Genomic DNA, 16,447 nt, shown 5'->3' with positions numbered 1-16,447 from the left:
AATTTTCTTTACATGGTCATAACATCTGCACCAATTTGTGAGATATACTTGAAAACCCCGATAAAGCAGCTATTAAGTAAGAATAATATAAAAAAACACAACCCTCCTTCTGACACAGTTGGGTAATAAACTAAATGTATCAAAACATTTCAGTCCAACTTACTGTCAACTCGACGACGCGCTTTAGAATCAAAGATCGACTTTGAATTATGCCTTATTTTACAATTCACATTGAAAACAATATGCCTTGCTTGAACTTTTTCGACTTTTTCACAAAAATAACAAATAGTCAAGAAGAGATTACAAAAATTTTGCAGCGGCTGACAGATTTCATAATTTTCTTTGACAGGTGACAATTAAACCATAGACAATTGCCATATGAAAAACACACTTTTCCAATATTTTTGTTTGCCATGAGATTCTGGTACACCTATAGCCTGTGTAGTAATTTAATGCAACGGTTATAATAACGGCTAATATATTTATGAGAAGAGTGACCATAAGAGTGACTATTAACTTGATATGGGTATTTTTCTCTAGTCTAGTCTTCAAGTCTTTTTCGTTTGTTTTAATAGTTTTATTATAATTAGTTTCATTCGTTCGTTTCAGCCGGAAGACGTCCACTGCTGGACAAAGGCTTCCCCCAAGTTTCATTAACGTGAAATAAATAATTTAATATGTTTAATGAGTAGAGTCCAGCGACGCGGCACACAGCGGGGATCGAACCCGCATTCCTTCCTCACATCTGAGAAAGGACACCGACATTCTGTCGCGTTTTTGGTGGGAATTTAGCCATTTATCACTTCTTCGTAGGTACATACATACCTATTCCTTACTTATTCTACATCTAGTCGAAGTCCTATTCAAAAATACCAACTGTAACTGTGGTTTATCACTGATGATGACAATTAGTTAACATTACCATTTTTTGGTGACTACCAAACATCAAGCCATGCGCCAATCTGTTGATTTCAGTCAGGTGTTAAAACTAACTGAATGAAGCGCGCAATTATTCTACCTACTTTTTTTCTAGACAAATTATACCTACCTTACCCACTCAATCTTTCGCCGTTACAAATACTAATGGCATTGTAAAATAAATGTACACATCTTATAAAATTATTTTTAATTAATAGTAAATATCATACATAATATGAAAAAAATCATTATTTTTATCTCATAATTTCACAATACTTATGAACTGGGAAGTAAGGTACTATTAATACTATGATGTAGTATTATTTTATGCGATGATAGATATACACGATGCTTTGATAGAAAAAAGGATATGATTAACATAAATAATTATTTACAAATCTAATAAGATAGTTACAACGAAACAATATTTATAATTAATGACAATGAATGATTGATGAATGAAGAATAATGAATGAATAAGACTAGATTAGTTCTACGTCGAGTCACGCTCTTTGAAGGTAGATCCATAATTCAAATAAAAAGTACAGTCAGCCACAAAAACATTGTCTTAGGACTTACCAAATAAAATGTCAGTTAGATTGTTAATCTTTACAAAATGTCAGTTTTCAACTGTACAATTTAAGAAGAAATAAGATCGAGGCTCGACGAAAGGAACTAAGGCGCGTAACTGCGCGCGTTACTTTCTGACGCACACAGTTACGCATAACTAAATAAGTAGATACTTAACATGATTAAAACTTAACAAGAATATGCCTGTTTCACGACCACTTAATACACACTAAAGCCTTTTTGTTTCTTTGGGCGTAACCGCTACAATTTACAAAAGATTAAAAAATAATTCGCTAGTGTCTTTTCCTAGTCTAGTCTAGTCTACTCTACATAATATTTTATTTTTGGGGTCATTAATCATTATGGTTGGCTACCAAATGGTATTGAGTTATAGTGAAACAGGCTGCAAGTTCTTTCACCACCAAGGCTAGAATAACAAGACAGACTTGGCACTGATTGAAGAGATGTGCACTTAAACACTTGTCTAGTGGTGAGCAAAATGAACTTTATTAATATTAACCTCCACCAAAATTCCATTAATTCAAACAGTGCATAAACAAGCACATTATTTTTACATTTGGACTCAGTTCTTTTTGCTCATCTATAGAATTACAGTTACAGCTTAAAGCTTGACGCGAGCGATCTTCGATTTACATAATATTTATGTAGGATGCAGGGTTTACTTATATGATAGAAAAGTGTAGAAGTGTAGTGATGTGTAAGTTTATTAAAAGTTTTAATTAGTAAGTAGTATAAATCACATACTCGATAACAGTTTGCATTGCTCGAACTAATGTATCTACTCATATGATTGAGCCTATGACTATACAATAGAAAGATTGTGACCCAGCCCTCGATATTACTTAAACTACTAAAGTAGGAAGATCGCTAGCATTAAGTCTGAGATTAAGGGAAGTTCCTTGTCTACAACCAAGGAGATATACCCTGGATAAGTTTACCGAAAAAGAGAAAGGCAGCGTCCAATTAGTTTCTTCAGTTCTTGACGCGTAGGTATAACGCCCACGGCTAGTCAACATGGCTTGAGATATCACATTAATACCTACAATACTTTAGGACCTAAAATTCATCTAAGCTACAATAAATTCACGTAAACGTCTGTCGAACACGAAGAATCGCCAGCCATCTTGACTCGTCGCGAACAATTGTCCCGAAGGACCATCCGCATCTACGTTACCAAAAACTAGCGGTTAAATTGGACCCTAATTACCTGTACTAACGTTTAAAGTAACGTGGCGCATTAGACTCTTGAGTTTTCGTCTGTGGGGGGCACTGGTGGTGGGGGTGCGTGGAGTACCCTGGCGAGTTCTGCTTTCTCGTCGGCTGAGAGGACGTAGACGGGAGGTGCGGGCGGGAGGAATCGTTCGGCCTTGTGTGGCTCCCGTTGAAGCCTGGCGCGGTAGAGCATCACGAGGACGCAAAGAACGCTGATGATGAAAGCTGAGGTGGCAGCGAGCACGATTAGCGCAGTGTGGTACGATGTCGCTGCTGAGACCTGCACGCAGAAAGACAGTTTTAGTATTGTCCAGCACAAATCTTGAGAACTAAGACTCAAATTACACCCCTGAAATAAAGCACCAGCCCCAGTTATTCTGAACAAGCCATCGCAGTGAGTTTGTTAATTTATTAACATGTTTATTTACAATGTGGATGGTTCGAATAAAAAATAAGGATTCCATTAACATATTTTTTTATTAAAATAAAAAACAATAACATTTATTAAAACAGTGAGTTAAAACCTATAAAATTATCTTGTATGTACCCCGAACCTTAAAATTGTACCTGCCGTTGCATTTTGTACCAAACTTTACAGAAAGAATTTAAAACAAATTGACTAAGCATAGAGAGAGATGGACAATGGACATCATGCATTTTGGACTGTTAGGAAAAAAAATTTTTTTAGTCCTTTCTGTCTTAGTTTTCTTATTCCCTATAGGTAAAAAGCATGGAAAAGTAGGTAAATCAATAGGCTCTCAACCGCTCTCAGTACGTACAGTGGATTCCGTGAGGATCTCCCGCTGGTGGTGCGGTTGCGGCGCGGCGAGGCGGTACTCGCTGCGGATGACGTCAGCGCCCAAAACCCCGCTTTGCGACTTGTCCATGCCAGACAACTTTTCTTGCTTCACCTATGAACGTTATTTAGTTATCAAGAATATTGCACACACTGTAGTATTACGAACATGGGATGACTCTACATTCGTTTTCTACCCCAAAGCATTCAAACTCGTAGGTATCAGAGGAACTAGCAGGTTGGAAAATTTCTTTTCCGGCCCATCATCGATGACAGGATATTGAGCAATACTTTGCAAGTGAAGGTCATGTTTTTTACATACTTACTCAAAGAAATCTGTCTAAACTAACTTCCCAACTAAGTACCTAAATAAAATAAGCTAAAACTCTTTTATCGACTCGATTGATATACAGAGTGTCCAAAAAAGTAGTGTGAAGCCGAATCCCAGAGGTAGAGCATCACTATATTTCATTGGTTTATATTAAAATAATGCTTTATTAACCCTCAATCTGGTACACCACATCGACTGCCTTCGGCCCAGTGAGGGTGGCCCTCAGCCGCACCATGTTCTTGTCCTAGGTGACGCTGACGGTCAGCCGGGACGAGAGCGTCGCACGCGCTCGCTCCGCTATCGAGTTCTCTACCCCGAGGAGTTCCAGCGCTAGGAGCGCTGATTCGATCTCGTCATGCATCAAGTATGATACACGAACGTGGAATGAAGTATATAAAAAAATCTCATCAAGTTCTCAATCTGGTACACCACATCAACAGCCTTGGGCCCAGTGAGAGTAGCCCTCAGCCGAACCATATTCTTGTACTTGGTGACGCTGACGGGCGCCCATCGCCGTCAGCCGCTATCGAGTTCTCTACCCCGAGTTCTATTTCTAGCAGCGCTGATTCGATCTCGTCATGCATCAAGTATGATACACGAACGTGGTATAAAGTAGATAAAATAATCTTACCAAGTTCTCAATCTGGTACACCATGTCTACAGCCTTCGGCCCAGTGAGAGTAGCCCTCAGCCGCACCATGTTCTTATCCTTGGTGACGCTGACAGTCAGCCGGGACGAGAGTGTTGCGCGCGCTTGCTCGGCTATCGAGTTCTCTACCCCGAGGAGTTCCAGCTCTAGCAGCGCTCATTCGATATCGTCATGCATCAAGTATGATACACGGACGTGGAATGAAGTTGATAAAATAGTTTTCTCACCAAGTTCTCAATCTGGTACACCACGTCTACAGCCTTCGGCCCAGTGAGAGTAGCCCTCAGCCGCACCATGTTCTTATCCTTGGTCACACTGACGAGCAACCGCGCGCCCATCGCCGTCGAGTTCTCTACCCCGAGTTCTAGTTCTAGCAGCGCTGATTCGATCTCGTCATGCATCAAGTATGATACACGAACGTACTATAAAGTAAATAAAATAATCTTACCAAGTTCTCAATCTGGTACACCACGTCGACAGCCTTGGGCCCAGTGAGGGTGGCCCTCAGCCGCACCATGTTCTTGTCCTTGGTCACGCTGACAGGGACTCGAGCGCCCATCGCCGTCAGCCGCTATCGAGTTCTCTACCCCGAGGAGTTCCAGCTCAAGCAGCACTGATTCGATATCGTCATGCATGATGATACCGAACGTGGTATAAAGTAAGTAGATGAAATAATCTTACCAAGTTCTCAATCTGGTACACCACGTCGACAGCCTTCGGCCCAGTAAGGGTGGCCCTCAGCCGCACCATGTTCTTGTCCTAGGTGACGCTGACGGTCAGCCGGGACGAGAGCGTCGCGCACGCTCGCTTCGGCTATCGAGTTCTCTACCCCGAGGAGTTCCAACTCTAGCAGCGCTGATTCGATATCGTCATGTATCAAGTATGATACACGAACGTGGTATGAAGTAACTAGATACAATTATTTTCTCACCAAGTACTCAATCTGGTACACCACGTCGACAGCCTTCGGCCCAGTGAGAATAGCTCTCAGCCGAACCATAATTCTTGTCCTTGGTGACGCTGACGGTCAGCCGGGACGAGAGCGTCACTCCGCTATCAAGTTCTCTACCCCGAGGAGTTCCAGCTCTAGCGGCACTGATTCGATATCGTCATGCATCTTGATGCATATATAATAATATTTTTTATATTTCATTCCACGTTCATACCACGTGTATCATACAAGTATGATACACGAACGTGGAATGAAATATAAAAAATAATTTTCTTACCAAGTTCTCAATCTGGTACACTACGTCGACAGCCTTCGGCCCAGTGAGGGTGGCCCTCAGCCGCACCATGTTCTTGTCCTTGGTGACGCTGACGGGGACTCGAGCGCCCATCGCCGTCAGCCGGGACGAGAGAGTCGCACGCGCACGCTCGGCTATCGAGTTCTCTACCCCGAGGAGTTCCAGCTCTAAGAGCGCTGATTCGATTTGTGTTGGCTCTGGAAATAAAGACAATGATTGAGTTGTTAGGCTAGACTTAATATGTATTTCAAGATCTACAAGTACACGCGGTCTAAAAGTTACGCGGGAGCAGCCGTCTGGAGGCACCATGCAAGGACGTTTGGTTATGTTTACAAGGCATAAAGTCACATAAAATATCAATCGGCAGGCAGTGGTGACCGAGCTTGTTGCGGCTTACCAAATGTTGGTCTCGAAGCGCTGGTAGGGTAAAAAGATTACGAGACATGTAGAGGCTCCTTATGAGCAAAATATTTGACGATTTGTAAGTAGTCTATACAAATAAAGAAATTTTGACTTTGACTTACCACAAGGATCGCGGTCAGGTAGATCAGGCACCACGCCAGCGTGAGGTCTCCGCTGGCCAGCCGCGTCAACGCACCAGCAGCGTCCGCGGGAGCATTGGCGGGGCGCGACCAAGCCATCATAGAGGCACCATGAGCGAGGACCTTCAGCTACTGTTCATAAGGCACAAAATCGCTTACCACAAGGATCGCGGTCAGGAAAGTCTGGCACCACACCAGCATAAGGCCTTTGCTGACCAGTTACATCCACGCACCAGCAGCGTCCGCGGGAGCATTGGCGGGGCGCGATCGAGCCGTTAGAGAGGCACCATGAGCGAGGATCTTCGGCTACTGTTCATAAGGCAGTCACTTACCACAAGGATCGCGGTCAGGTAGGTCAGGCACCACCCCCGCGTGCGGTCTTCTCTGGCCGGCCGCGTCAACGCACCAGCAGCGTCCGCGAGAGCATTGACGTGGCGCGAACGAGCCGTCTGAGAGACACCGTGGGCGGGGACCTTCAGCTCCTATTGAGATGGCAAAAAATATATGTATCTAGTTATTGTTGGGGAAAAAAGACTAGTTAGATATCAAGACGCCTGCCGGAAAAATGAAAAGATAATTTGAAAACTTACGCTCCATTTGGCAAAATTAGACATAGATTGCAAACGCATTCAATAAAATGCAATGTCTAAGTAGTTACTTATTAAAAAAAAACACTTTTTTAGTGTGACGAATTTACACATACTTCTTTTACAGGTGACGCGGATGAGTGGACTCTGTGACGAATCGACAACAACCTCCTATTTTTGTGTCTGACTGTACATAACCCAACTTATTAAAGTCGCTTCTTACCATTTTCGCTTTCCTCCTGCATCATTTGACACTTGGTCTTGAACACTTCGTTCTTAGACTTCACTTTCAGAGGATTCTCGGCTTTTCTCGTCGTGTCTGCGAGCTTCGGTTCAACGACTTCTGCCAGCACAGACGCGTCGTCGCCAATGGCCTTGTCTTCTAGATTCTGGATCAGAATGGTCTCTCGCGGCTCTGCTTCCTGGTCTATGCTGTCCAGGTCCTCATCGTCGTCTTCTTGAAAGTCGTCCACTCGGTATGCTGTCATTTGCCTTATGAGTTCTTCTAGCACTGTAATAAAGATTGTAAGAAAACTGTCTAATTTCATAGGCCATTTATTTTAAGTTGATGTGTAAAAATATTACGTTTCTGGAGAATCTCCATCAAAGAAAAACGGTAGCTTTTTTATTTTTAAGAGGTTTCGTTATCAGTCTTTGGTATGATTTTAATCCAACTTTATGTAACAGTCATGCATGTCATGTGCTATCGGCAGTAACAGTTGCTTTCTGCAGTTCGCTTCGAAATAGCACCTTTATAGTTTTAAAAGTGTAGGTTGATTGATTCTTAAGTTTTGATGATAATCCGAAGCGAATGCTAATTTTAATCTAAGTACTAGGGATGTTATGAATATGTAGTTTCGGTTATGGATACGGTTACGGATATAGGAATAAAAATGCCTTTAAATAAATGCCTTTACATTATAATGCTAAACAAAAAACAATTCTAAACCGCCTACATCCGAAACTATCTGAAACTTTTGAATTGGTTTCGGATATTTTTTTATTTCGGATATCCGAAAGTTTCGGTTACAATTACGGATATCCATAACATCCCTGCTAAGTAGGTAGGTCATAGTCCATCCAACCAACCAAATCTGGAAGTCATTGGGAGAGACCTAGTTTATTATTGAACCTCCGATGGCTTAACTGAAATGATGATGATAGTTGCATACCTTCGTCAGCTCTGGCCCTCTCGTCCAGCGGGTCCCGCTGTACCCACTTCCTGGCCTGCCTGAAGTTGCAGGTGGGCTTGGCGCCGCGCACCAGGGAGCCCTTAAGCGGTTCGCCGCGCGCGCTGACGCACCAGCACACGTCTGCTGGTACAGAATACAAGGTTAGTAGGGATTGCAGTGTTATGTATCGTTATTTTATATCGGTATTTAATTTGTTATTATAAGCGCGTATCCAAACGTAGCTAGTTTAAAAGCATTATTCAGGATGTGTATCCGAGATTTCTTCTTGATTCGCAAGGCAAAATGGCGATAGGCAATCTTGTAAGCTCTGTGTTTAATCGAAAATAAAAGACAGTATCTTCAAATAGAAACAACTTTTATTTACGTCTCCAAGGCGGAGACATCACAGCAGTTCCTGGTGAACCTAGTTACCCCTCCTCAGTCAGGTAGGTAGGTACCTAGGCAGGTAAGTGCTTTTTAGTGTTGACCGACTCTATTTGTAGACTATAAGTAGTACTACTCAGAGGTCCCGGGTTCGAATTCCAGAGGGGGCAAAATTTTCTGCTCGGTAGGGCTTATCTAAGTCCAGTGTGTCGCCTTATCAACAATGTTAATAGCTATTGTGTTAAAGAGTTGGAGGTAAAGTAGCCAGTTCCTCGGTTGGAGATTCCAGATAAAACTCGCTTCCACTTACACCCACACCTCTTCAGAACATTACAGTTGCGGTTAAAAATATTTAAAAAACCGGACTACTTATGAAGTAAACAGTTTTTCGACCGTGTACATTGACCGTCTCAGAGCTCTACCTATCCATAGACAACTCATTTGTTAGGCCTGGACAAAAACAAATCCAAACCATCTTCACTTACCAATATGCGACATGCACTGCACCGACTCCCACGCGCCGGTTTCGTCGCAGACCGGGATGAAGGTGCCCTTCCCGTACTTCTGGGCGGCTGCTTCGTTCTTTTCCCGAAGCCTTTCGCAGGGACTTAGCACTGAAATTGTAGATACAGGGATATAAAATAAAGCAGGCTAATTTTCAGGGAAGCGCTGGACGCAGGCCAATCACCAATCGATCAGCATGGAAAGCATTGGGGGAGGCCTATGTTCAGCAGTGGACGTCCTATGGCTGAAATGATGATGATGATGAATTTTCAGGAAGGGTTCTAATACTTCTGGTTTTTATTTAAATTAGTAATTTCTGGTTTTTATGCTGATTTTTCCTATAATATTTTACTTTTAGACTGATAAAGTAACTGATTCTGATGACGATAGCTTAGTAACAAATATCAGCCGGTAGGTAAAACGATACACTGAGAAAAGCTTTAACCCTCCGTGTACGAGGTGACTAAAAGTTACGTCCCGTACCAGGTGGGGTATGACACACCCCAATATACAAAGTGATAAAATTTTCATTCAACATTTTTTTAGGTGGAATTTAATATTTAATATTGATTATTTACGTATGCTAATTAGGTTTAAGAAATGCTCTGAGCTGAAAATTATGTATTATAACATTTTTATCATAAAAAAACAAAAAGACACAATTTCCGTTGTTCTTGTAATTTAGGAATCAGTTTCCTATGTATAATTTTTAATTAGTGCCCTTAATTATGACAACCGTTTTTATTTAACAAAGTACAAGTATTTACTTATAATTTAAAAGTAAATTAAAAACTGGAAGGGTATAAATTTGTTTTGATCATCGGTTTTCAATTTACCACAATTCAGATGAAAGAAAATGAGTATGTTCAATGCATAAAAAGGGAGCGTAACAATTTTATTTATTTATAAAATATTTCATTCCATTTCAGTAGCCCATCAATTGTATCACCAAGTATAAATTGTAGCCCATAAGTGTATGTTCACATACATCTTCGTATCTCAGTACTAAACTTCCAGATTTGCACTAAAAGTCATCTCATTTGACTAAAAGTGCTTGAAAATTTCAGATACCGTAAAAATCACGAAAAATAATATTTGTATTGAATTTTATTCAATTGACAAAGCTAAAAATATATAAATTACACCAAAACTGTTAGATTTTTTTTAAAACTTTTAAACAACGTCCCGTACCAGGTGGGGTGTGTGACACCCACACGCACTTTAAAGGCATGTAACTCAGTTGGTAGTCACCGCTGGACTGATTTTGCAACGCTGATCGAAGCAGCAGTGTCATAATTCCAGCTACTGAGAATTTCAAATTCAGCACTTGCAAATTTTTAAAATTGTGGCTATTTTTAAAGGACTGGGGTGTGTCACACCCCACCTCGTACAGCGAGGGTTAACAAGTACCTAATTAAAGAACTTAAGTTAATTTGATAGAATTCCATACTGCATGCATTTATTTACAGGCAATGGCACATACATAAACGAAAGCTTAAAAATAAATATGTTAAAGAAGAAAAGAACAAAACATGACAATATAAATACAAATAAAAATAGCCCTCCACAAGTAATTTTTACTTTACAATAAACGATCTTCAATCTAACTGCTGGAAAACAATACAAAAACAAAAAATTAGAAAGCTGTTCATGAGCTTTGAAGCAATGCTAATACTAATAATGAAGCTCTCGAGTATTTATCAATAAAAGTATATTTAGTAAAAACAGTGTAGGCCATTGTTAAAATTGCTGAAAAAAGTCTGTAGTATGCGGGGACGCTAAATACTTATTATGAATCATATGCTTGTACCTAACAAATACCTACATTTGGTCACCTACCAACCAAGCAACACTCGCTTGTAATAAGCACCATCTTAAAAATACTGCAAAAGATCGTGCAATTAGAACATCGTGCTAAATATAGGAAATTAAGTAAGTGTGTGTTAATGTTGGTGATAGATCCCCACACAAATGTACAAGAGAGTCAACATGCCTTCCTCATGGTCGTGACCAGTCTCCTTGTGCGACAATTTTGCTGAATCTCCATCCGCTGTTTTGAAAGCAAAAGGTTAGAAATGGTAGGCTTGGGAGGGGATTGTTTATTTGGTAAGAGCTAAGTAAGTAAGTAACTAATACTAGGAGAACTAAGTAGGTTGGTACAACTCTTGCCTACATTTTTAAATGAGAGGATTTGAAATTAGCTAGGGCTTTGAGCAGGAAGTTTCAGAATTATTTGCAATATACAAAAGAAAAGAGAATGAAGTTGCTATGTACAAAAATGCGGCTTCACGTCTTTTGCATCAAGCAAAAGTTGTTACTGATAAGGCAAAAAGTCCCCACTCTACCAAAGAACTTGTAGAACAATAGGTAAAGAAAGGCCATAATATCCTTCTTCGTTACCATGTTACAGAGGTTGTAACCGATATAATACTGCTGGATAAAGGCCTCTCCCATGCCATAGACCGATGCTGCGCTGATTGCATGCAGGTGGTTACCGCGATCTTCAGCAGATTATCGGTCATCCAAGGGGGAGGCCTGCTTAAGCTTCTATACTAGGTCCTCCGGTCCGTGGTCGATACTCGAGAACTTTTCTGCCCAACGACCATATTCTGTTCTACAAGCTAACATGCCCCGCCCATTTAATAATTCTTTATGTACAAATTAATATGCCTAGCTAGACGCAAACCATCGACTTTTATTTGGCTGATAGTTGAGTCGGGCTTAGCGTTGCCAGGTCCAAAAACACAAAAGCCGGACTCTTGTCGTCTTGCTCACGAGTGAGTAGTGAGTACCTACTATCAGTTATTATTCTGTAGCTCGACTTTCGCTAGCGCGTGTTATGCGAGCTCTATGTACCTCGGTTCTACGAAATGATCGGACGATGTCGTCTAGACGCTGAGCTTGCGTTTGTTGGCGATAAGCAGCCCTGCGCCTGAGCATCGAGCCCGGTTTTACAGCAGTCGAAGACTTAGATTCAATAAGGTTAGTTAGTTAAGTAAAATTGTAATTAAAAATAAATATATTTTTTCGCGAAAGCTCTCGGCTAGAGCTTAACTGGCGCAGTCGGTAGGACGTGCTGAACTGGACAACTAAAAATCGTGTTCAGTGTCCGTTTCAACGGTTTACAGTGCGAACTATTTTCCCGAAAAGTGACCTTACGTTTTGTGGAAGCTGCGACGCCTTGGGGGTTCACTTCACTCTCATAAGGACTAATTATGGCGAAAGTGTTTGTGTTTGTGATTATACTGTGAGTACGCTTGGTTATTTTTACACAAGTTCATAACTCTCCTTTCCCGAATTCCAAGAATATTGTAATATTGTAAAAAATAATTAATAAAAAAATAATATAGAGTTCACTTTGAGCAACAAATAAATAGATAAAATACATAGGATTATCGAAATCCATAATTGTGTTTATTTTTATATTTTATCAATTGATTTTTGTGTGTTTTAGCAATAATGGCACAGTTACAACTTTTTGATTTAGCACTTAAAATAGTGCCTGAATATAGTGGAGATGCAAACTCATTGTACAGATTTTTAAATACAGTAGATAACATTTATTTACAATATTTTGATGCCGCAAATAATGATAATTTTCAAAATGTGATTATTATTAATGGAATTATCGGAAAATTGAAGGGAAAAGCTCTCGAAATAATTGACGTTAATGCCGCAAATACATGGCCTGCAATTAAAGCAGTGCTTATTCAAAATTTTTCGGATCAAAGAGACGAAAATTCCTTAAATCGCGACCTTGTAAATTTACATCAGGGTAACGAGAGCCCCCAGCAATTTTACGATAAATGTGTGAATTTATTGACAACTTTGATGAATTACATAAATATTCACAATGACGATCCAAACGTCATTGCATGTAAACGAGATTTTTTCACGGCCCAGGCTTTAAAGACCTTTTTAGCTGGTTTGCGAGAGCCCTTAGGCTCTACGATTCGGGCTATGCGCCCCGAATCTTTACCTAAAGCGTTGCAATTTATTAAAGAGGAAAATAACATCATGTATTTACAGAAACGTTTTCAGCCCCAAAATAATAACAACGTCAATAATAATAATAGACCGCAAAATCAACAAACAAACCAGAATTTCAGACCAAATAATTTTCAAAAATTGCCACCTAATTGGTATCAACAAAAACCAAATAATATGAATTTTAACCAAAACCTTTTACCTTGGAATAATAATCCAAACCAACAAAATTTCAGACAAAATTTTAATCAGTACAGACCAAACCAAAATCAGCAAAACAGACAAAACTATTTTTATCAAGACCCGAGACGCACTCCTAGGCCGAAACCAACCCCTATGAGTGGAATTTCGTACCCAAATGCACAAAATAACAACAATAACACACCGAGATTTATTCCAAATCCGAATTATAGACCGCAGCAACTAAATCCACAAAATCCAAATTATTTCAAAAATGTTGGCCACTACCCCGATTTCGTTTTTGAGGAATTAAATCACAACGAAACAAATGATGATTTTGCTGAACAAAATTATTATTATTCCGAATGTGACCAAAATAATTTCGAGCCAGAATTTATTCCCGCTCCATGTGATGACATAAACTATTGCGAGGCTGCCTCCGGTTCTCAAACTTCAAATGTTCCTGAGGAACAAAATTTTTGCGAAGTCCCAGACCACAACAACGAAACGTGATACAAGTTAATGTTCATTCGAAAAGACAACTTCCGTATATACAGATAAATAATCCTCCCCTAAAATTACTTATTGACACTGGTTCTAACCAATCATTTTTGTCTCCGGAGGTCATAAAAAAATATTATCCAAATTTTCAATTAAACCACGAACCATTTTCGGTCACAAATGTGCATTGCACTACACACCACAAATATACAATTGATATACCACTTTTTGACGAATTTAACACAAAACAAATGTGTAAATTTTATGCATACAAATTTCACAACGTTTTTGACGGCCTCATTGGCTTAGATTTGTTGGAAAATCTCAAAGCAAGTGTCAACCTTTCGAGTAAATTGTTGATTACAGAATTTGCGAAAAACCCTATCCGTATGATGGATACTGGAGTTCACAACCTTTTTGAGGCGTTAGTCAAAGCTAATAGCACTACCACTGTTAAAATTCCCGTAAATACGGAATCTGGCGAAATTTTCATCCCGGAAAATCTCCTTAATCAGTGCATTATTCCGCCATTAATTACATATTCACAGAAGGGACATGCTTACATTGAGATTAGTAATCCAAGTCGTAATGACATTATCGTCAATTTGACACAACCTTTGAAGTCGGTTCCCCTGGAAAAAATTTTTGATTGTTTTAATATTGAGACACCGATGCCAAAATCATCCAACATAGAATCCCTTCTTCGAACTGACCATATGAACGAAGAGGAAAAGCAAAAAATAGTTAAACTTTGCAAAGACTACAGTGACATTTTTTATTATGAGGATTGCCCTCTCACTTTCACAAATACCATCAAGCATCGAATAAAAACCACTGACGAAATTCCTGTTTACACAAAATCTTATAGATATCCGTTCGTACACAAAGCAGAGGTTCAGTCACAAATATACTCAACATCAAATAAACCGCACCTTCCGCGACGCGAACTTTAACGATTTTCTTCTGACACAATCATGGTGCCCCAACAATATTGGTGTTATTTGAAAGCCCAATAAATATCCTTAAAGAAAAACACATTTAATTTCTTAATAAATGATTAACATATACCATAAATGTGACTTGAAAAAATACCTCACTTTGGGCCCACCTATGGGATCAATTAGACCAATTTTTATGGTTATAAAACCAAATAATGATCTCACGTGTCCTCTTTAACAGATGGATAGCGATTAATCCCAACTTAACAGTTTTATAGCCATAAAAGTTGGCTCGAGCGTAACTACCTATTTTTTGAAGAAGTGACTCTGGATCCTTCTAAAGACACATTTTTGGGGTAAAAACCTTTCCTTTAATAAAATAAAGGTTAGAACTAGGCTTTCAAATGGTGCCAATATTGGTGGGAAGTGGGGAAGCATACGTTTGAAAATGCTTGTCGCGGGAGGTGCGATTTATTTGATGTCGAGTGTAAATAAGATGCTTCAACAAAAAATTATACAACCATCTGAGTCTCCCTGGTCCTCTCCAATCTGGATAGTAGCAAAGAAACCTGATGCATCTGGTCGGCAAAAATGGCGCCTAGTTGTAGACTACAGAAAGCTAAATGAAAAAACGATCTGCGATAGATATCCTATCCCAAATATATCTGACGTATAAGATAAAGGACAATGGGCAAAATGGTACCCGGCTCCAATAGATATGCTTCTAGTGTCATTTGAAAGGTCTTACCAAGACGAACAACTTTTACTATGACCACCAGCCTCAGATCTGGTTGTGTTCGAACATAAACATACTTTTTTGCAGAATGGTACCCGGCTCCAATAGTTATGTTTGTAGTGTCATTTGCAAGGTCTTACCAAGACGAACAATATTTACTATGGCCACCAGCCTCAGATCTGGTTGCGTTCGAAAATAATCATACTTTTTGTGTAGTCGAAGTATCACACGTGTCCATCGTGATACTTAGGTTATGCGTGGCATTAAGGGTTTACTGCTCCAGCATCCTTCCTTAACTCTATAATTATTTATAGGGATAATTGTGAAATAAATATTTTTATTTGAAGAACTACCCCTTATTAATAAAAAGTTACACCTAGGATGAACCATGGATTAAAATGACATTTCCATACCAAATGACAATTTAAGCCAGAGTTCAACTAGGGTGTAACTTAATTTTATTAATAAAGGGGTTAGAATTTTATTACTTCTAAGGCTTTTATTATGGGTTGCTAAAGTGAATAAACCCACAAGACCCAATAAGTCCACCCACAAAATGGACCGACGACCTCATAAAGGTAACGAGAATACGCTGGATGCAGGCTGCAACCAACCGGCCATTGTGGAAATCATTAGGGGAGGCCTATGTTCAACTGGACGTGCTATGGCTAAAATGATCATGATGATGATGATGAAAGAGAATCAAGGGCTAATAGCTTGGGTAGTTCATCGTAGGTATAATACTTTCCTTTTCAAGGCTTCTTTTAGTAATATTAATAGATTGTAGTCATAGTACATACTCGTATACATGGATGATTGTGTTATACTTTCTTATAATACTTAGTGGAATTACTAGGGCACTATTTAAGTTGTGAGCCTCGACAACTTAACGTGTTGTTAGACGACATCTGATACTTTTAATGAAGAGTTTGACATTTTTGACTACAACCTTATTCAAAACATTTTATCAATTGAGCACGTTTTGTATTATTAACATTGAATTTAAAATTATCTTGACTACAAAAACATGGAATTGACTTGCGTAAATTTTCGCGCGAAGATTTATTATGCCTTTCGACGTGGTTAATCAATACAAAATTGAAGCGGTCAGCTAAATTTCACTTTTGGTGATAAAGATCTGTCCTTTACCATTGTAAAACGCTAGTTTAAGA

The 16,447-nt window shown here is 39.5% G+C and overlaps 1 protein-coding gene across 1 annotated transcript in view; it reads right to left on the bottom strand.

Moving 5' to 3' along the window:
- Positions 1 to 1,540: 1,540 nt before the first annotated feature.
- Positions 1,541 to 16,447, bottom strand: part of LOC135080814 (neurogenic locus notch homolog protein 1) — a 35,184-nt gene continuing 20,277 nt past the window's right edge. Inside the window, exons 21-27 of the mRNA XM_063975537.1 lie at positions 8,915 to 9,043; positions 8,046 to 8,189; positions 7,097 to 7,384; positions 6,619 to 6,768; positions 5,727 to 5,941; positions 3,501 to 3,632; positions 1,541 to 3,001 (exon numbers count right to left, since the gene is read on the bottom strand). Coding sequence (XP_063831607.1) covers positions 2,747 to 3,001; positions 3,501 to 3,632; positions 5,727 to 5,941; positions 6,619 to 6,768; positions 7,097 to 7,384; positions 8,046 to 8,189; positions 8,915 to 9,043 — 1,313 coding nt within the window. The 3' untranslated portion in view covers positions 1,541 to 2,746. The remainder of the gene's footprint in view (positions 3,002 to 3,500; positions 3,633 to 5,726; positions 5,942 to 6,618; positions 6,769 to 7,096; positions 7,385 to 8,045; positions 8,190 to 8,914; positions 9,044 to 16,447) is intronic.

The sequence above is a fragment of the Ostrinia nubilalis genome, chromosome 18, assembly GCF_963855985.1.
Source record: "Ostrinia nubilalis chromosome 18, ilOstNubi1.1, whole genome shotgun sequence".
Taxonomy (NCBI): domain Eukaryota; kingdom Metazoa; phylum Arthropoda; class Insecta; order Lepidoptera; family Crambidae; genus Ostrinia; species Ostrinia nubilalis.
The sequence above is the reverse complement of the archived record's forward strand: the minus strand, read 5'-3'. Positions and strand labels throughout refer to the sequence as shown.